Source organism: Saccopteryx leptura, chromosome 1, assembly GCF_036850995.1.
Source record: "Saccopteryx leptura isolate mSacLep1 chromosome 1, mSacLep1_pri_phased_curated, whole genome shotgun sequence".
Taxonomy (NCBI): Eukaryota; Metazoa; Chordata; class Mammalia; order Chiroptera; family Emballonuridae; genus Saccopteryx; species Saccopteryx leptura.
Window position 1 is genome coordinate 176312685 of NC_089503.1, and position 22283 is coordinate 176334967.

Sequence of the window (22283 nt, forward strand, 5' to 3'; positions counted from 1 at the left end):
TGTAACTTAACCTAAATGACACAAGATGAAACAAAAAAATCTGAATAGCTTTATATTTATTACATTGTTAATAAAAAAAATCTTCCCACAAAAACATCAGATCCAGATGGTTTCACACATTAATTCTATAAATGTAATCATGGAAAAGAGGATAGTTAGAATTGGGTTATTAAAAAAAAGTTAGCTTTAATATCAACAAAAATAATGGCCAGGGGTCGACTGTTATGCAGGATATAAGTGCTAGACTAGAAAGCAGCTGGAAATCAGCTCAGACAGAATTCATCTCTTCTTCCCTTTAGGTTTGGCAAACAGAGCAGGGTCGATCTGTCCCCGGGCCAGGCCCCTGACTGAGAACAGCCTGGCTGCCCGCTCCTGGAGGGTGCCCCCGCACTTCAGCCCCAGGGCCGTGAGTTCACACTTGAGCTTCTCCAGACCCAGCATCTCCATTTCCGCAACAGAGCTGAATGCCAGTAAATCTAGAGATTCCTGACCCACAGCCTGAGGGGGGAAAAAAGAAAATATGTAAAACAGGCAACTTTCATCAAACCTAAAATACCATCTACCTTAATATGGCTTACTTAGTAAGATTTTAACTGGCAATTACATTCTATTTCTCAAGGAATTTTCAGCTACTTTGCCTTATCTTTCTTATTTTTTTAATTGATTTGAGCAAGGAGAGAGGAAGTGGGAGTGAGAGAGAGAGAGAGAGAGAGAGAGAGAGAGAGAGAGAGACAGGAACACCGATCTGTTCCTGTATGTGCCCTGACTGGGGATCAAGCTTGCAACTTCTGTGCTTTGGGGTGATGCCCTAACCCACCCAGCTATCTGGCCAGGGCTACTCTGCCTTCTCTTGCTATTGCATTTTAATAAATATCTAAATGTTTTCCCACATGCATTCTCAATACATGTAAAAACCATTAATTTTTCACCTACATATTTAGAAACAAGTATTCATAAGAGTAACAAGGTTTCCTAAACAGATTCTTAATATTACACAAATGGTTACATAACATTCTTTTCTAATTTTTCCAATGAAAATTAAAACAGCAAAACATATTCAACCTATCCCCACATTATAGCCACACAAAAAAAACAGTTCCAAGTCAAGTTTAATTTGAATGAGGTTCCCAGGCCTGTGAATCTATAATCCCACACTCTTAACACTTTCTACTCTAAGACTGATAGTCAAAGTCCCCACTTACAGAACTCAACAAATTCAATTCTACCCACCAAGCACCTCTATAGACTGGGAGACAAAACTAATACTATACTTCTGGCCTGGCCTGTGGTGGCGCAGTGGATAAAGCATCAATCTGGAACGCTGAGGTCACCAGTACGAAGCCCTGGGCTTGCCTGGTCAAGGCACATATGGGAGTTGATGCTTCCTGCTCCTCCCTCCCTTTCTCTCACTCTCTCTCTCTCCTCTCTCTAAAATGAATAAAATCTTAAAAAAAAAACAGACATACTTCTAAGGATGGACACCCTGCAAAGAGTGGAAATGTTCCTGTCTAAGAGTTTTCAAAGAGCAGTAACTCTCTCCATAGTAAGTTACTTTATTAAACATTAAAGGGAGCTAGGGACAGACTCTATCGTTCTAGTTAATTTTTTTTTTTTTTAACAGAGACAGAGAGAGAGTCAGAGAGAGGGATAGATAGGGACAGATAGGAACGGAGAGAGATGAGAAGCATCAATCATCAGTTTTTCATTGTGACACCTTAGTTGTTCATTGATTGCTTTCTCATATGTGCCTTGACCATGGGGCTACAGCAGACCGAGTAACCCCCTGCTCGAGCCAGCAACCTTGGGTCCAAGCTGGTGAGCTTTGCTCAAACCAGATGAACCTGCGCTCAAGCTGGCGACCTCGGGGTCTCGAACCTGGGCCCTCCGCATCCCAATCCGACGCTCCATCCACTGCGCCACCACCCAGTCAGGCTCTAGTTAATTTTTTAAACCACTTTGTTAGATTTCTGGAGAAAACCTTGCATGGCCCCACTACTGGTGGCCCAATCACACCTGATTGTTCGAATATGAGAGCTACGACTACAACAGTAAGAGCAAGAGCAAACTGTCCACAGTTCTTTAACTCAAGGGCTGAAAGCTAAACCAGGCTTTATTCTATTTTCCTTGATTCATTAAAAAGTGAAAAACATACATCCTAGCCCTGACCGGATAGCTGGGTTGGCTAGAGCATCGTGCTGAAGCACAGAGGTTGTCAATTCAATCCCCGGTCAGGGTACATACAGGAGCAGATCTCTCTCCTTTCCTCTCTCCCTAAAATCAATAAAATAAACATTAAAATATATATATACAGCGTGTCCGTAAAGTCATGGTGCACTTCTGACCGGTCACAGGAAAGCAACAAAAGAAGACAGAAATGTGAAATCTGCACCAAATAAAAGGAAAAGCCTCCCAGTTTCATACTTATTCAGTGCAGTGTGATGTGGGCTCACACACAGATTTTTTAGGGCTCCTTAGGTAGCTATCCCGTATAGCCTCTACAGACTCGTCACTGACTGATGGCCTATCAGAATGGGGTTTCTCCACTAAACTGCTGGTTTCCTTCAACTGCTTATCCCACAGAGTAATGTTATTCCTATGTGGTGGAGCTTTGTTATAAACGTGCCGATATACACGTTGCACTTTGGTCACGGATTCGAATTTAGCGAGCCACAGAACACACTGAACTTTCCTCTGTACCATCCACATCTCGACTGGCATGGCTGTGGGCTGCTCCACTGTATACACGGTGTTATGTCATCATCTGTGCATGCGCACATGCTGCCACATCATCCTACAGAAACTGGGAGGGTTTTCCTTTTATTTGGTGCAGATTTCTATCACATTTCTATCGACTTTTGTTGCTTTTCTGTGACCGGTCAAAAGTGCACCATGACTTTGGGGGGGGGGGGGGGGGAGTGTGTGTGTGTGTGTGTGTGTGTGTGTGTGTGTGTATCTTAGAATCAATGAAAGGGTGCCACCTAGTGGCAAAAATAAAAAATTCCAGAGATTAAAAAAAAGTAATAATAATAATGATTTTTAGGGGAACAAGGCAAGCCTTATCATCATCTGTCTGCTTGCCTGGCTGCCTGTCCATCCTTCACTTCTGATCCACTGAGCAGCTGATGGGGAAAAGCACACTTTCATGTTAATAACTTACTGTAGAGAGGAAATGGACTGGGCTTTAGCCAGTGACCCCCCCCCTCAAATTACTTACTGTGCCTCCCGCCTGGCTGGCCTCCAGTCTGGCGCCCGGCATGCTCTCCCTAGCTTCCCCAGGCGCTACCGTGGCAGCCTGCTCCCTGCCAGCCAGTTCCTGTGCCTCTCTCTCCTCATTCAGTCCAGCCCCGGCTGCTTCCTTTCCTGTGGGTCCGTCACTGCCTGCCTCCCGCTTCTTCTGGGTGTCCTCTGTGTCTGCAGCACGCATCCTCTCCGCACAGTCCCCGGTAGGTGTCTCTGCCAGCGCAGCGCAAAAGTCTTTGGAAATCCCATGCCCCGAGTCCATCACAGGGCCCTGAAGGCTCTCCAGCGAGCCACAGTCTGTACTCAATACCCCTGCCCTCCTGGGCATTTCGTCTGCCATCTCAACCCCATCACTGCCATGTTTTGGCACAGGAAAGCTCATTCCTGAAGTAGTAGGTGCTTCCTCCTCACTGTCATCATCTGAGCTTCCAGAGCCTGACACATCCGCAGTCTCCAGGCCTTCCATGCCCAACCTGGAGAAACAGCAGAAAGATGGTGACACCAATGACAGCTTCCACTCACAAAAGGGATCAGACCCTGTCTGAACAAAGTATCTGCCAGCTGGAGATTAAGAGTAGGTAAATTTCAGAAAAAGATATTCTGAGGTATAAACAGAAGGAAGAAAATTCAGTGCGACCAACTGGAACTAACCAGCCCAAAGATCCAAGGATTTTTTTTTTTTTTTTTTTTTTTTTAGAGAGGAGAGGGAGAGACAGAGAGAGAGAGAAGGGGGGAGGAGCTGGAAGCATCAACTCCCTTATGTGCCTTGACCAGGCAAGCCCAGGGTTTCAAACCGGCGACCTCAGCATTTCCAGGTCGACGCTTTATCCACTGCACCACCACAGGTCAGGCCAAGAGGATTTTTTTTTAAAGCTGTGAATCTCATAAAACAAAACTGACTTAATTTTTTTAAACTGATTTATTTTACTTTTATTTTTTAGCATGCAGGAGAAAAACACAGAAAGGGAGAAAGATGAGAAGCATCAACTTGTAGTTGCATCACTTTAGTGGTTCATTGCTTTTCATACGTGCCTTGGGTGGGGCTCAGCAGTGGTTGTCAGGGGTGGAGGTAGGGAAAGGAAATTGACCGTTAAGAGACACATGGAAAATTTTTAGGGTGATGGAAATAATCTCTATCTTTGGTGGTGGTTACGTGACTGTATTTTTAAAAACTGTTAGGTCTGTTTAATCAAAAAGGTTAATCAAGTGGTGGCACAGTGGAAAGAGAGTCAGCCTGGGATGCTAAGGACCCAGGTTCGAAACCCTAAGGTCGCCAGCTTGAGCGCAGGATCCCAGACATGATCCCATGGTCACTGGCTTGAACCCAAGGTCACTGGCTTGAGCAAGGGGTCACTCACTCTGCTGGAGCCCTCCCCTCCCATCAAGGCACATATGACAAAGCAATTAATGAACTAAGGTGCCACATGAAGAATTGATGCTTCTCATCTCTCTCCCTTCCTATCTGTCTGTCCCTGTCTGTACCCCCCCACTAAAAAGAAAGTTAATTTTACTGTATGTAAATTATACCTCAATAAACCTGTTTAAAGAAAAAACACAATACCTTTTCTCTCAGTAATATTTAATTCCTATTTCAGAAATAACACACAAAATTCTATGCTGGATTCAGTTATGTGACCTTTGGTTAATAATTATCTTTCTACTGCAAGGAGAGGCCTACATGGAAGCAAGATCCATTTGAACTTATCTAGAATGTGGCTCAAGGGAACCGAGCTGGTAACCAGAGGACCAACCAGCAAGGGTGGGAGAGTTATCAGTAAGAAAAAAGACCGTTGTGCTTTTGACCAACAAGTGCAAAAGTGGAGAAGAGAGGTCTGGCAAAGTGACCAAAGACCTCAATTATGAGTGTGAAAAAAAACAGAAAAACAGAACCACCTGCCTCTCCACAGTGCTGGTATCCCCACCTGGGAATGTTGAACGTTAACTCTTTCAACACCAAACATCAATTCAAGTACAGTGTATAAAGCAATTTTTGTGATCTTTCACTGCAAGAAGAAGTGTTGTCTTTGAGATTCTACTAATGGCCCTCGGAGCAGAAACCATTACTGGTGTGTACAATGTGACAAAAAACTCTCAAGACTGAAGCACTCAGGAAAATTTCTGAGCTCCCATCAGTTAATTCAAGTGTGTTTATGCCAAACAGAAAGGAAGGAAATGTACCGTGTCAGTCCTCAAAGATCAATTTGGAATGAAAATTAAATACTTACCAAAAGCATTTCCTTTTCGCAGCACTGGGCCCTCCGTCTGTTTCTGATTTGTGGGGCCGCTTCCCCGGCTCTGCCATTTCTGCGGACACCGCTTTGCAGGAGGCGGCCTGCATACCTAGGCGGAAATGTTAACAACTCAGTGTCTGCTGTCGGCACGCACTTTAATTAAAGAAATCGTAAGTGATCTGGATTGCAAAAAGAGCTGCAATCTAAAGCTTGATTTACATTTCTTAGAATATCAAATTTTAATATGGTTAAAATGAGATTAATCTCAAATTTATAGCTTTGAAATTGTTAAGCAGTCTGGCTCTGGAACCAGAATTTTAAAGCGGCAATGTCCACTTTGTAAACTTGGAAGCTTAACAGGTTCAAACCTAAGCCTCCTCGACCATAATGATTCAGTCCTGTGCTCATTATTTGCATGCATTTGTCTTTCCCTTGCTGCATCATAACCTTTTTGATGGAAAGATTTCTTCTTATTCCATTGTACCCACAACAGCCCTAGCATAATGCTCTGGATTCTAATAAAAGTTAATGATTATTATTCTTTTTTTTTTTTTTTTAAAGATTTTATTTATTTATTTTAGAGAAGGGGGAGAGAGGGAGGGGAGGAGCAGGAAGCATCAACTCCCATATGTGCCTTGACTGGGCAAGCCCAGGGTTTCGAACCGGCGACCTCAGCGTTCCAGGTCGACGCTTTATCCACTGCGCCACCACAGGTCAGGCCATGATTATTATTCTTATTAAAAGCCGTTAAAAAAGACTGACCATAAAACTGGAAGCAAGTATGTTCAGACCTTGGCATCTCTTAAGGACTTAACTTACTCCCAAAAAACACATAAGTGTTCTTAACTAGGACTGAGAGCCCCATGGAATATAGGCATCAAGTGTATCAGATACTCTGTAGGTATGCGGTCTTTTTTTGTGCTCAATATTAAGGTTCCAGTTTTCATCAGATTCTCAGGTGTGTGACCCCAAACAGCTGGAGAGGTGCTCTTTGCGCGCATGGTCACATAGTCTGGAGCAGCTGGCTTCTGCAGTGCCCGTGGACCACACCGCAGAGTCCTCCCTCTCACCTTTGAGGACGGAGTCCTCCAGGCGCTCAGCCATCTCGTGGCACTGCTGCTGGTAGTCGGGGTTGGTGAAGCAGTGCCGGGGCTCGGCCAGCTTCCGCTGCAGCCGCTCCAGGCGTCTCTGCTCCTTCTTGGCTTCTCGCTCAGCTTGCTGTTTGACCCACTCAGCCATTCTGGGGACAGGAGAGAGAGGCGTAAGGAATGGCTACAGTATGTATATATCCACAACCAACAAATGAATGCACTCCTGCTCATGCTGTGCTATTCCCTTGGAAAGGTGGGCCACGCTTACACTTACAAACCGTAATGGTCTCGACTAAGACTCAAAGATAATTATTAAAGTATGGGAAAGGTAAAACCTGTTAACAAAAACGAGTACAAATATTCCAAGTTTACATTTCTGATATGCATGGCATGTGTAAAATCGCCACTGATGTGAAAGTATATTTCTTGCTTTAAAAAAATAAAAACAAATGGCATCTTACGCTTTTTCATGATTGACATCTCGTAGCCTCCTTCCACTGAGATCCCGACAAGCTTCTCGATTGGTTGTCTTCTCAATCTGAGCACCAAGTGCTCGGAGCATAGACCCAAAGCCTGAGCAAATACATTTGGAGAAAGCAGGTTAAACTGTGTTCAAGTGTCCGTCAGAGGACAAGTGGATTAAAAAGCTTTGGTACATATATACTATGGAATACTACTCAGCCATAAGAAATGATGACATCGGATCATTTACAATAACATGGATGGACCTTGATAACATTATACTGAGTGAAATAAGTAAAACAGATACAACTAAGAACTATAGGATTCCATACATAGGTGGGACATAAAAATGAGACTCAGAGACATGGACAAGAGGGTGGTGGTTACGGGGGGGGGAGAGGCACAAAGAAAACCAGACAGAAGGTGACAGAAGACAATTTGACTTTGGGTGATGGGTATGCAACATAATCAAATGTCAGAATAACCTGGAGATGTTTTCTCTGAACATATGTCACCCCATTAAAATTAATAATAATAATAATATCTTACAGGAAAACACTTGGCAAATCATAAAAACAAAAAAACTGTGTTTAAGGATAGATAAATGCCAAACTCGTGAAAACAGTAATGCATCACGAGATTAAAGGTGATCTCTATTTTCTTTCATTTTTAATTATTTTTATTTATTTATTCATTTTAGAGAAGAGAGACAGAGAGAGAAATAGAGAGAAGAGGAAGGAGGAGCAGGAATCATCAACTCCCATATGTGCCTTGACTGGGCAAGTCTGGGGTTTTGAACCGGCAACCTTAGTGTTCCAGGTTGACGCTTGATCCACTGCACCACCACAGGTCAGGCCTCTTTTTTTAAATAAAGGAAATGACATCAAGATTCAAACCCAAAAAGCAAAAGGTAAAAGTATCGATAAACTTGCCTAATCTGTGGTAGCGAAGTGAATAAAGTACCAACCTGGAATGCTGAGGTCACAGGTTCAAAACCCTGGGCTTGCCTGGTCAAGGCACATATGAGAAGCAACTACTAAGAGCTGATGCTTCTCACTCCTCCCCCATCCCCTTTCTCTCTCTCTCCTCTCTCTAAAATCAATAAATAAAAATCTTTAAAAGTACTGATAAACTTAATTCAACCTCATGCCTTTCCTGCTTCCTCTTATATTTTTGAAATAGTTTAAACAGCACCACTGAGATATTTTAGAGGCTTTTACTGGGTGCCAGAGAACACAGGATTCTCAGACTAAGAACTATAAAAAGTATATGGTGAGATTTTTATAGTGAGTTTAAAAGGAAAGGCATTTTTAAGCAGCCACTGGCTGATATGATAAACTTTCTTCTCTTTTCTTAGATGTGTTAATATAACCAGGACCTTAATCTACCCTAACATGTAAACAATTGTATTTCATAATGTAACTTTAGGCCTCCCTTGAAAATACAATGAGACCAAATCTTGATAAAAGCAGGAAATTTTACTATTTTCACACGCTTTCTTTGGCAAATTGGACAGTATAATGACCAGCTCTTTTCATCTAATCTTCCCCAAAGCTATAGAGCTGGGTTAGTCAACCTTTTTATATCTACCGCCCACTTTTGTATCTCTGTTAGTAGTAACATTTTTTTTTTTTTTTGCATTTTTCCGAAGCTGGAAACGGGGAGGCAGTCAGACAGACTCCCGCATGCGCCCGACCGGGATCCACCTGGCATGCCCACCAGGGGGTGATGCTCTGCCCATCTTGGGGCGTCGCTCTGCCTCAATCAGAGCCATTCTAGCGCCTGAGGCAGAGGCCACAGAGCCATCCTCAGCGCCCGGGCCATCTTTGCTCCAGTGGAGCCTCGGCTGCGGGAGGGGAAGAGAGAGACAGAGAGGAAGGAGAGGGGGAGGGGTGGAGAAGCAGATGGGCGCTTCTCCTGTGTGCCCTGGCCGGGAATTGAACCCGGACTCCTGCATGCCAGGCCGACGCTCTACCACTGAGCCAACCGGCCAGGGCAGTAGTAACATTTCCTAACTGCCCACTGGTTCCACAGTAATGGTGATCTATAAAGTAGGGAAGTAAGCCCCTGGCCGGTTGGCTCAGTGGTAGAGCGTCGGCCTGGAGTGCAGGAGTCCCGGGTTTGATTCCCGGCCAGGGCACACAGGAGAAGCACCCATCTGCTTCTCCACCCCCCCTCCTTCCTCTCTCTCTCTTCCCCTCCCGCAGCCAAGGCTCCATTGGAGCAAAGATGGCCTGGGCGCTGGGGATGGCTCCTTGGCCTCTGCCCCAGGCGCTAGAGTGGCTCTGGTCGTGGCAGAGCCACGCCCCGGAGGGGCAGAGCATCGCCCCCTGGTGGGCAGAGCATCGCCTGGTGGGCGTGCCGGGTGGATCCCGGTCGGGCGCATGCGGGAGTCTGTCTGACTGTCTCTCCCCGTTTCCAGCTTCAGAAAAATACAAAAAAAAAAAAAAAAAGGAATAAATAAATAAAGTAGGGAAGTAACTTTACTTTATAAAATTTATAAAGCAGAGTAATAGCAAATTAAAGCATATAACAATCATTACTTACCAAGTACCTTATGTCAGATTTTTGCTAAGTTTGGCAGAATAAATCTTTATAAAACAACTTACTATAGATAAATCTATCTTTTTATTTATACTTTGGTTGCTCCGCTACCCCCCACCATGAAAGCTGGAACGCCCACTAGTGGGCGGTAGGGACCAGGCTGACTACCACTGCTTTAGAGCCTAGACTGCCCAAGAGCCACCCAGCTAGAGAAGGTGGGAACTACATCCTACAAGAGAAGATACTCAACACCAAGGAAGTACCGTATTCCCGTGTAAGACGCTCCCATGTCTAAGACGCACCTTAATTTTGGGGCTTGAAATTTGAAAAAAAAATGTATTACGTAAAGTTATTGAACTCAAGTTTTATTCATCATAAAATTCATACAAATCATCATCACTGTCAAAACTCCCATCCATTAGCTTGTCCTCATCTGTGTCTGATGATGAATCACTTTCTTCAACAACAGCACAAAAACAAATGCTAAAAAGCCAGAAATCCAAGTAAAATAATCTACAACCACTTTATAAGACGCACCCAGTTTTTAGATCCCAAATTTTTCAGGAAAGGTGCGTCTTATACATGGGGAATATGGTAAACCAAGGATTTCATAAAACAAAAGGTTCGCATCCTGCAGACCAAGGAGTTTTTAACTGAATATGTCTGTCTTAAGACAGCAAATGTGTTACAGCTAAGCAAGCAGCCGACATTCCCGTCCTACCTCCTTTTCCACCACGAAGTCTGGGTTCCAAACTATACACAGCTCCATGCTGCACTGTGTCACTGGTGCTAATGAGTGATCCATTGCACTTCACAAAGAAGCAATCCACCAGAACATCCTAGAAACAAATTGGGTGTTTTAAAAATGCTGTTTATGGGACAATACAAGTACTTTGCAGGAAGGCTTCTGGCTTACTATCTTTTTATTACTCCAGTGACGAGCCGGTAGTGTGTGTTCAATTAATATTTAACTGAAAGTGAAAACTGCTAAAAACAGTCATTTTGTATGATGTATTCTGAGTACAATTGTTTTGATTCAAGTCAAAAGTTCCTACAGAGGAACTTTTCATCTTCTGGGTGAAAATTAAGACTGCTTCTTTCTCTTTCTCTAGCAGGAAGCCGGAGTCAAGGCAGAAGGCTACACAAGGCACAGACCCAGTGACTCTGGAGGTCCTATTTCCTCTGACTTTTTCAAACACATAAAATCAAGAGTGGCCCCCAAGTTTAAAAGTGACAATAAACATCTTGAAGTGTAGGTAAAAGTTAAGAGGAGAACAAAGGAGACAGGGTTTTAATACACCGACACAAACACGAGCTTTAACTGGCACTTGTCTCTCCTGCTAGCATCCCCGAGTTACAGCCAATCACTGCAGAAGCCCGAGTACCCTCAAACTCACTCTGTGTACTTCAGAAATTCTCAGGCCAGCCCTGGCCAGTTGGTTCAGTGGTAAAGCATCAGCCCAGCATGTGGAAGTCCCAGGTTCAATTCCCAGCTAGGGCACACCGGAGAAGCATCCCATCTGCTTCTCCACCCTTCCCCCTCTCCTTTCTCTCTATCTCTCTTATCTCTCTCTTCCCCTCCCGCAACCAAGACTCCATTGTAGCAAAGCTGGCTCCGGCACTGAAAATGTCTCTATGGCCTCCACCTCAGGTGCTAGAATGGGTCCGGCTAAAACAGAGCGACGCCCCAGAGGGGCTGAGCATTGCCCCCTGATGGGCATGCCCAGTGGATCCTGGTCAGGCACATGCGGGAGTCTGTCTCTGCCTCCTCGCTTCTCACTTCATAAAAATACATACACACAAAAAAAATCTCAGACCAAGTGATGAAAAGAAATGATAAAAATTGTAAGTCTTTCTGAACAAGTTTCTGATGCTGTAAAATTAAGACAGTAGAGGAGTAATCTCCAAAGCTACATGGAACTTAGGAAGTACACAATTACATTTACAATATTAAGGGTGAAGAGACCTCAACACCAATAGAAAGGACAAGTGCATTACTGGTCTCTCCCTGAGGTGGAAACTATGAACATTCATTCCAAACCACATCACAAAGCTATTTCAATGGGAACCATTCATTCATTCCACAAAGATTAAGTGTATACCATTTGCCAGGTACTTTTCAGGTGTTGGAATACTACAGTAAATATTGATAATATAGTGAACATTGCCCTGACCACATAGCTCGCTTGGTTAGACTAGAGCATCATCCTAACTTGCCAGGGTTGTGAGTTTGGTCCCCAGTCAGGGCATGTATGAGAGTCAACCAATGAATGCATAAATAAGTAGAACAACAAATCAATGATTTTCTCTGTCCCTTCCCCTCTCTCGAAAATCAATTAAAAAAATTTTTTTAATATAGTGAACACAAATCCAGCCTCATGGAGCTTACATTCTAATGGGGCAGGACAGATAACAAACAAATTATTTGTCAAATGGTGATAAGGAGAGTAAAGAGCATACGATAAGGATGGGTGTGGGGGTAATTACTCTAGTTTATGTGTACAGTTAGTCAAAGTAAACCTCCAGGAAGTGGCACAGAAGCAGAAAACTGAAGAAAGTGAGAACCATCATTCCAGACGGGCAAGCGCACAGGCGAAGTTCTCCAGCTGGAATAAAGCTTCCAGTGTCCGGGGATGAGCAATTTGGCCGGTAGCGCTGGGAGGAAGTGCGCAAAGGGAGCGGCAGGGCCTTGGAAACCAGACGGACTTTGGATGTTGCTCTGAATAAAACTATTGTACAGTTTTCAACAAACTGAGATCTGGGTCATGCTCTTAAAAGGATCACTCTAGCTGTTCAATTAAAATTAAGACTAGAGAAACAGATCAGTGAAAAGCTACTGTAAATAATCCAGGTAAGAAATGAAGGCTATCCATACCAGGGTGACAGTGACAGGTGATTAGAAGTATAAGCTGAAGGACATGCTGAAGGTAGAGGCATCAGGATTTGCTAGTGCTCTGGACAAGGGAAGTGAGATCAACAGAGGAATTAGCCACGATGCCAAAAACTTGGTTTGACTAATGGGAAAATAGAGTTGCCATTTCTTAATAGAGAGAAGAAAGTTTTGGGGAGAAAATTAGTCTCATTTTGGATATGTTCATTTGAGATGTCTAACAGCTAAGTAGAGATATCAAGTAACCCAGTGGATACACAAGTCTGGAGTCTGGGGAAGAGGTCTGGGCTGCAGATTTACATTTGAAAGTTGTCAGCATAGTGATGGTACTTAAAGCCATGAGAATGAATGAAATCACATGGATGGGGAATGGGGGCGGGATGGGGGGAGACAGAAAAAAGATCAGAAGACTAAGCTAGGGCCACACCAAGGTTCAGAGGGAGATGAGGAGGAAACACCAAAAGGACCAGATAGGAGAGGCCAATGAGATGGAACAGAACAGAGGGTGATGTCTGAACAAGTGAGTAAAGCTCATCACGGAGGGAATGGTCGACTGGGCACATGGAAGCTAACAGGCAAAGCCAGATGAAAACTGGAAACCGATCACTGGATATGGCAATAGAGAAAAAATACATTGAGGATCGTAATGGTCATTCATACACTTGTTATGTTGGAGTGATGGTAACAAAAGCCCAACTAGAACGGGTTCTAAAGAAGTTTCTGTGTTCAAGGATATTTTGTACAAAGAAAACTAGAGAAAATGAGGTGATAGCTGAAAGGGATGTGGGCTCATGTCTGCATGCTTGTAGAAATAATCCAGTCAAGCTCTGGCTGGATAGCTCAGTCAAAGCATCAACCCAATATACCAAGGTTGCAGGTTCAATCTCTGGTCAGGGCATATACAAGAATCAACCAATAAGTGGAAAACCAATCAATAAATGGAAAAACATCAATGTTTCTCTCTCTCTTTTTCATTTCCTCTCTATATAATCAATAAGTTAAAAAAATAAAAAGAATCCAGTCAAAACAGAAAACACTGGAAAATGCCAGGGAGAGAGAGAAAGTAGTGCTAAAATAAGTCCTTTAGTAGGTGAGAGGGGAGGGGTTACTGTACAAAATGGAAGATAATTACAAATAATTTGTAAACTAATGCCAGTTTATCTATAGGAATAGAAAACTAAATACAGTGTGTCCATAAAGTCATGGTGCACTTTTGACCAGTCACAGGAAAGCAACAAAAGATGATAGAAATGAGAAATCTGCACCAAATAAAAGGAAAACCCTCCCAGTTTCTGTAGGATGATGTGGCAGCATGTGCGCATGTGCAGATGATGACGTTACACCGTGTATACAGCAGAGCAGCCCACGGCCATGCCAGTCAAGATGTGGATGGGCCCTAGCCGGTTGGCTCAGCGGTAGAGCGTCGGCCTGGCGTGCGGGGGACCCAGTTCGATTCCGGCCAGGGCACATAGGAGAAGCGCCCATTTGCTTCTCCACCCACCCCCCCCTCCTTCCTCTCTGTCTCTCTTCCCCTCCCGCAGCCAAAGCTCCATTGGAGCAAAGATGGCCCGGGCGCTGGGGATGGCTCCTTGGCCTCTGCCCCAGGCGCTAGAGTGGCTCTGGTCGCGGCAGAGCGACCCCCCCCCCAGGGGCAAAGCATCGCCCCCTGGTGGGCAGAGCATCGCCCCTGGTGGGCGTGCTGGGTGGATCCCGGTCAGGCGCATGCGGGAGTCTGTCTGACTGTCTCTCCCCGTTTCCAGCTTCAGGAAAAAAAAAAAAAAAAAAAAGATGTGGATGGTACAGAGGAAAGTTCAGTGTGTTCTGTGGCTCGTTAAATTCGAATCTGTGACCAAAGTGCAACGTGAATATCGGCGCATTTATAACGAAGCTCCACCACATAGGAATTACATTACTCGGTGAGATAAGCAGTTGAAGGAAACCAGCAGTTTGGTGGAGAAACCCCGTTCTGGTAGGCCATCAGTCAGTGATGTGTCTGTAGAGGCTATACGGGATAGCTACCTAAGGAGCCCTAAAAAATCTGTGCGTGAGCCCACATCGAACTGGACTGAATAGGTATGAAACTGGGAGAGTTTTCCTTTTATTTGGTGCAGATTGCATATTTCTATCGTCTTTTGTTGCTTTCCTGTGACCGGTCAAAAGTGCACCATGGCCCTGGCCGGTTGGCTCAGCGGTAGAGCGTCGGCCTGGCGTGCGGGGGACCCAGGTTCGATTCCCGGCCAGGGCACATAGGAGAAGCGCCCATTTGCTTCTCCACGCCCCCGCCCTCCTTCCTCTCTGTCTCTCTCTTCCCCTTCCGCAGCCAAGGCTCTATTGGAGCAAAGATGGCCCGGGCGCTAGGGATGGCTCCTTGGCTTCTGCCCCAGGCGCTAGAGTGGCTCTGGTCGCGGCAGAGCGACACCCCGGAGGGGCAGAGCATCGCCCCCTGGTGGGCAGAGCTTCGCCCCTGGTGGGCATGCCGGGTGGATCCCAGTCGGGCGCATGCGGGAGTCTGTCTGACTGTCTCTCCCAGTTTCCAGCTTCAGAAAAAGACAAAAAAAAAAAAAAAAGTGCACCATGACTTTACAGACACACTGTATATAGATAGCAGGTAATAAGTAGAGGCATTAGTGTGAGGATGAGGAAATTCTCTCCTTACTGGTTGAATTTTCTCAGTGAATCCAAAGTATGCACCTGGGGATGGAAGAAGTATTGGAGGTTTAAAGAGAGAAGATGTTAAAAAAGAACTAGCAGAGTGAACAGTGATGAACTACATAGTGCTGCCCAACCCTAGCCAGAATATGCATAAACAGTATGTGGGTGAGAGTGGAGAAAATGAGCAAAGCTACTGAAGATCATATGAGGTTCTGCACATCCCGAGATTCTGTCCAGATGCCTGAGGGCTACGCAGATCAATATTCTGAACCATCCTACAACCCAGTGGAGGCCCACTCTGGATTACGTAAATACGGCAGAATTGCCAAGGAGCATTACAGTTGGTGTTTGTGAACTCATAATGTGACTGATTTGTGTGATTTGATTCCTTATGACAGATACCTGACAGAATAGGTGGATCTAAGGTGACTGGAGTTTTCCCAGGCAAATATGATAGCAGGAGGGAGGAGCAAGGAAGCTCAGGCCAAATATACTTAATGAAGTGATTAACATGAAGGACTATACTTCTGTCTGTAAAATATATATTATCTACTTTAAAGAGTTACTATAGCCTGACCTGTGGTGGCGCAGTGGATAAAGCGTCCACCTGGAATGCTGAGGTTGCCGGTTCAAAACCCTGGGCTTGCCTGGTCAAGGCACATATGGGAGTTGATGCTTCCTGCTCCTCCCTCCCCCTTCTTTCTCTCTCTCTCTCTCTCTCTCATTCTCTCTCCTCTCTAAAAATTAAGTAAAAAAAAAAAAAAAAGTTACTATAAAGATTAAATAAGATACATAATATACCTCCTGTTTATGTTTATAACTTAAAAGCTACTTTAGTTTCTTTTAATATTTTATATGCCTAATGGGTATGCTATTTACCAAATTCTAAATAACTTCAAAAGATACTGCCTGGCCTGTGGTGGCGCAGTGGATAAAGCATCGACCTGGAAATGCTGAGGTCGCTGGTTCGAAGCCCCGGACTTGCCTGGTCAAGGCACATATGGGAGTTGATGCTTCCTGCTCCTCCCCCCTTCTCTCTCTGTCCCTCTAAAATGAATAAATAAAATCTGAAAAAAAATTATTAAAAAAAAAAAAAAAGAGATATTAACACGAAGGCAGGAAGAGATCGTGGTTCATTTCCAATCAGAACTGCTTACTGAAGAAGACATAAGCAACAATTTTCTACTTAAGATTTTCAATTAACAATCACTCATAAAAAAGAACCAAGGGCCTGACCTGTGGTGGCGCAGTGGATAAAGCGTCGACCTGGAAATGCTGAGGTCACTGGTTCAAAACCCTGGGCTTGCATGGTCAAGGCACATATGGGAGTTGATGCTTCCAGCTCCTCCCCCTTCTCTCCCTCTCTCTCTCTCTCCCTCTCTCTCTCTCTCTCCTCTCTAAAAATGAATAAATAAATTTAAAAAAAAATTAAAAAAAAAAAAAAAAGAACCAAGAAAATTTAGAATCAAGTTAACTGTTTTAACCACCTGTGTATTATAAAGGCTTCAAGCACTAAGTGTGTCTTAGCTCAATTAGCCTAAGGCCACCAGAGATAACCAGTCGTCTAACAAAGTCAAATTTATTGACTCATTGCAATGAGGGGGGCCTGTACACCAAAGGAATCACAAAGTGTGTCACCACCAACAAAAAAAGATAGAGATACTTTAAGATTTGGGCAAGGGTGGAGTTTAGGTGAAATTTAAATCAAAGTGTTTTGAGAGGCTTGAAACAAAGTAGGACTGTTTTAAAAGCAGCAGCATCAGGCCAAGGCTGTGAAGCAGATCCAGGCTCCCATTTGCTTGAAAACTACAAAATTAAGATAAATGTGGAATGCTGTGTTCAGAAACCCCTCAGCTGAAGCTCCTGCACCTGGGCTGAAAGTCAAGCATGATGCTGTACATCAAAGTGACTTCGATTCTCAGGCAAGGGTGGGATGCTTCATTCTTACCAATATAATCTCAAAAAAAGTTTCACAGTCTGTGATTTTCAAGATCAAGGTCTCTCAGTGAAGAAGAAAGCAGTCGACTTCCAAGGGAGTCACTGTGACATTTCACCACTGCCCCCATATCCTTGGGAGAAAAACTGTTGCCTACTGACTTTGCAGCTGGCTTTATCTGAGGCTATTACACCAGCCGGATGAATGGTAGGACACGTTTTTACTTTCTGTATGAGCACTAACACTAACTTTACCATGTGTCAGAATAGTTTTGTTTTAAATATCATAGGTGTAAACTTGAGCTATTTTTATTCTAGTAGCTAAGCAAATGCTCTTTTCTAAGTTTCTTTTTTTTTTTAATTTTTTTTTTTAGATTTTATTTATTCATTTTAGAGAGAGGAGAGAGACAGAGAGACAGAGAGAGAAGGGAGGGAGGAGCAGAAAGCATCAACTCCTATATGTGCCTTGACCAGGGAAGCCCGGGGTTTCAAACCCACGACCTCAGTGTTCCAGGCTGATGCCTTTACCCACTGTGCCACCGCAGGTCAGGCTCTTTTCTAAGTTTCATGCTCATTTTTGTTAGGGTTATGTTTCTTAAGTACCTAGTTGAGTTTATTCATTTATATTCCTCATTTAATAAAAAAATTATTTTTTTCCCCCCATACCCCTCATAATTAAGATCCTATTTTTTCCTGGTCTCACCTTGGAGACAATTTTAAGTTTGAAAACTGTACCCACAAGGTAAAAATTATTTTCAGAGATATTAAAATCCAATTATTTTAAAGAATATTTCCCCATTCAGAGTGTAAAACAGTTCTGACAGCTTTTAGACTGGACTGCAGTGTAGAAAGAAAAATGGGGAAGCCAAAAAACCACGTTATTTGCAAACACACATTGCTTTGTCATGGAACCCATCCAAGCAAAGATTTGGTTTGGACTGTGGTGTTAACACGTGTTTAAGCTTATAAATAACAAGCAGAGGAAACAGCTTAAGGAAGCAAGGATGAGTTGTGGTTATAAAGAAAAATACTATATCAAGTGCCAACATTAAATTTTAGATTCAAGGAGACCACCCAATTCTTTAGACAACTGAACAGGTTTAATATCTTTGTTGGTAAAAAGCTTGCTTCCTTGGAAATTAAGGAAACCACAGGTGTAACTTTAAAGTCCTTAATAGTTTTTCAAAAATATGCATGGACAAACGAGACCATCAAATGTTTCCAGCAAACATCTAAATGACAGGCCCTAAGAATCCATGTCCTTGACCTGTGGTGGCGCAGTGGATAAAGTGTCGACCTGGAAATGCTGAGGTCGCCGGTTCAAAACCCTGGGCTTGCCTGGTCAAGGCACATATGGGAGTTGATGCTTCCAGCTCCTCCCCCTTCTCTCTTCTCTCTCTCTTCTCTCTCTCTCTGTCTCTCCCTCTCCTCTAAAATGAATAAATAAATAAAAAGTCCATTGGTCCAGCTACTTCGTTTACAAGTGAGAAACAGAATACTCAAGTGCTTTTCTGTTAGCCTCTGGGGGGCTGGACTGGGTGTCTGTGAGAGGAGTTTTATCCCCTTCTGTGGGTTGAGAGACCACCACCACAACAAAACAAAACTTAAGGAAGGTCTCAGCATCCGTCTGAAGCGCCTTAAAACTGAGGAATTGCCTGGCCCGATAGCTCAATTGATTAGAGCGTGGTCTCTATATGCAAGGGTTGCGGGTTCGATCCCCGGTCAGGGCACATACACGAACAGATCGACGTTTCTGTCTGTCTCTCTCTCTCCTTTCCTCGCTCTCAAAAAGCAATAAATACTTTTTTTAACTGAGGAACCCTCACCCTCAAAACCCCGAAAACCCCAAAGAACAGACACATCCTAGACAAGACCCTCTCTGCACCCGATCCTGTACCCCTCTTTCTTCTTCCTTCCGGAGCCCGTGAACCTCACCTGATCTTGGCAGTGGCTGTGAATCAAGTCTCGGACAGAGCAGGAGACCGAGGCAACCCTCACCAGCCTGTACCCGACGCCGGGGCCCCGAATCCACACCAGGACCGCTGTCTCCGCCATTTCACCTAGTACGGAAACTGAGATTCCTTGTGCCTAAGCGCCACAACTGGCCCGGCGTCTCTTGATGACGTTTATCGAGTCGCTCGACGCCCCGCCCCAAAAGCCTCCCGCTCGCTCCTCCCTTCCCCTGGGGCAGGTCACGTGATCCCGGCTGCGGCGCAGAGCTGGCAGCGGGAGGGGAACAGGAAGAGCCTGGCGGAGGCCGATAAGACCGCGGAGCACCAGGGCGAGGCGTTGCTAGGGGAAGTTGCTAGGGCGGGGCTCCAGGGATCCTCTATAAAAGGCTGCCGCTGGGTTAGGTTTCCAGCTTTGTGGCCGTAAGAGATAAGGCAGTAACCAAGCACCGCCCTGTGCCGCAGGCTTTGGCCCTCTTCCTTACATCTGTCCAGTTATTTTTGGGTCTTGGGGAATCGTGGCCTGAGAAGGCACGGCTCCCTGGGGGCGCGAGGGGAGAGGCTGCAGTCCCGGAAACGGTTTGGGGGGGCGCTTCCTCAGACCCGGGAAGCTCCCCCGGCCCGAGGGGCGAGGGAAGCGCCCTCAGGAGGTCTCTAAACAACGGCACCCGGTGGCTTTTCCTCCCGGTGTACCACAAATTCTCTTCCTTTCCAGAAACTGCCACCCTCTCGCTTTCTGCGAGACACGCTCCGTTTATTCATATTTCCGCCTGTTCTCGTTCTGCGTTATCGCCACTTCAGCTCTGTTTTCAAAATATTTCCCAGCAAGTGGGCCCTTGTGAGAGGCAGTGGCAGGAGTGACGCTTACAGTAATGCTGTCTATCGAAACCCTGCCATAGCTTTTATTCGGCACCATGGAAACACACTCGTGCAGATTTACATGGCGTAACTTTCCAGCTCTGGGAATCTGGAGTCTCTTAATATTTAATATGGTGAGGCTATGGTGTTTCTAAAATCCTGAACAATTTAAAAACCACCAGTGCGAAGATAGATTAGGTTATTAGGAGGTATCTAGGCCTACTGAACGCAAATGTGTTGGCCCACAGAAACGAAATCTCGGCTAAGATACTTGGCAAAAGGAAACAAAGATCATTGCCAAAGGGAAAGCAACAAAAAAATTCAGAAATCACTTAATTGTGGCAGTATACACAGAAATAGAATTCAGAGACCTGTAAAGTTACAGGTTCTGTTGTCTTTATTTCAGGAGGGAAAATGGGAGAGAAAAGGCCTCATTGTTTATTACTAACATCGTATCTACTCCTTCCAAAATCTGAAATGTGAATGAAGTCGTTCACTTTTTATCTCTTTGGTGCATTTAAATTCCTATTATTAAAAAAAAAAATCCCGCCTGACCTGTGGTGGCGCAGTGGATAACGCGTCCCCCTGGAAATGCTGAGGTCGCCGGTTCGAAACCCTGTGCTTGCCTGGTCAAGGCACATATGGGAGTTGATACTTCCAGCTCCTCCCCCCTTCTCTCTCTCCCTCTCTCTCTCCTCTCTAAAAATGAATAAAGAAAAAAAAAAAAGAAAAAAAAATCCCAAATATTGAATGGGCATTTGTCATTTAAAATATGAACAGTTGTTATTAACTTTTCAAATACACAAATTTACTGAGTAATTTATATATTCTGTTGCTAAACCTTCACAATGAGCACATAGAACCATGATGTACACAAAACAGACATTAAGTAAATATCAGATCCCTGGCTAGATAGCTCAGTTGGTTAGAGCAGTGGTCCCCAACCCACGGGCCGTGGACCAGTACCGGTCCATGGGCCATTTGGTACCGGTCCACAGAGAAAGAATAAATAACTTACATTATTTCCGTCTTATTTATATTTAAGTCTGAACGATGTTTTATTTTTTTAAAATGACCAGATTCCCTCTGTTACATCTATCTAAGACTCACTCTTGACGCTTGTCTCGGTCAGGTGATACATTTATCCGTCCCACCCTAAAGGCCGGTCTGTGAAAATATTTTCTGACATTAAACCGGTCATGGCCCAAAAAAGGTTAGGGACCACTGGGTTAGAGCATCGTCCTGAAACGGTCCTATCTCAAGTCAGGGCGCATACAGAAACAGATTTCTCTCTTCCTCTCTTGCTAAAATCAATAAATAAAAATTTAAAAAATATATTAGATATTGATGAATTACTAAGGTCTAAGTATTTCCAACATACATCTGAAGAAATTTATTTTGCACTAATAATAACACTTTCTCTCCTAAGAATGCAGAATTCAGCCTGGACTGGTCATTATTAAATTCATATAAATAACAAGGAAATTGAGGTACCGAAAATGAGGGCTATGGACAAGAACACTGTGCACATCAGTGGGAAAAAATCTAGAAAGACAGCTGATTAGCTGGGTGGCTGAGAGTTTATGGTGGTGTCCAATAGACGGTGGTATGTGGCCTGGCTGGTCAGTGATTATGGAAAGGTCAAGACAACTGCTGCTGCCTTCCCCACCTCATAGTGTGAGATAGGGAACAGACAGGAAAACACACTCACGGTGTGACAACAAAGTGGAGAGCGAGAAGGGGTAAGTTCCTGTATTATCAAAATAGTGTAGCTATATGCTCCTAGGTTTATTTCCAATAAACCACACTGGCTTTGTTCTTGCCCATGTTCTCCAAGAGATGAACTCAGCTGTGTATTTGCTCTTTGAGGACTGCTTTAGCTGCCACAAGAAGGACCCTGTGAGAACATCCTGAGGCAATGTGGAGTAATTGTTCACTGCCAGGAATGACAGCACCAGTGTTTGTGTGGCAACCCATGACAGGGGCTCCATTGAGCCTAAATGTCATGCTGGTCTGCAAGAACAGGAAGCAGAACTCACATGCTGGCAGTTCCCATAAATGACAGCGAAGCTTCTAAACTAGCGAATTCAGTCTACAGTATATCCATGTGTGACAAGCAAGTTGCACTTCTGTGTTTTCAGCCAAGTTAATGCTCAGAGGAGGTGAAAGGAGGTTGTTAATGTCGTCTTTATGACAAAAGACAACAAAACACGCTGAGTTCTCCTGTGCCACCAACACAAAACTGCTGTAAACTCCCAAATTGGCAAGTGTCATTTTACAGATGGCTCTGGCCCCAGGAACAATGAAGTCGGCACCTAGAATGGAAAAACAGCTTCTGGGTAAGAGCTGTGCAGTCCACAACTGGGTGGTGGATGGTGTGGGGGGTGGAGCCTAAAGCAACGACCCAAGGAGTTTGCCTGCCAGTGAAGGC

The 22283-nt window shown here is 44.3% G+C and overlaps 1 protein-coding gene across 2 annotated transcripts; it reads right to left on the reverse strand.

Annotated features, from left to right (window-relative positions):
• Window positions 1-41: 41 nt before the first annotated feature.
• On the reverse strand, window positions 42-19151 carry SDE2 (SDE2 telomere maintenance homolog). 2 transcript variants are annotated; one of them, XR_010751078.1, is made up of 8 exons: window positions 18981-19151; window positions 10290-10407; window positions 7024-7135; window positions 6542-6711; window positions 5466-5580; window positions 3215-3713; window positions 2153-2271; window positions 359-498 (listed from the first exon to the last, which is right to left on the reverse strand). XR_010751078.1 is itself a non-coding variant. In XM_066381338.1 (7 exons), exons 1-7 carry the CDS (start codon window positions 19098-19100, stop codon window positions 280-282), a joined length of 1353 nt encoding a protein of 450 aa, XP_066237435.1. In that variant the 5' UTR covers window positions 19101-19151; the 3' UTR covers window positions 42-279. The 2 variants fall into 2 exon arrangements, 1 of the variants encoding a protein (XP_066237435.1); XM_066381338.1 differs by lacking the exon at window positions 2153-2271 and having other exon boundaries at window positions 42-498.
• Between the last annotated feature and the right edge of the window lie 3132 nt (window positions 19152-22283).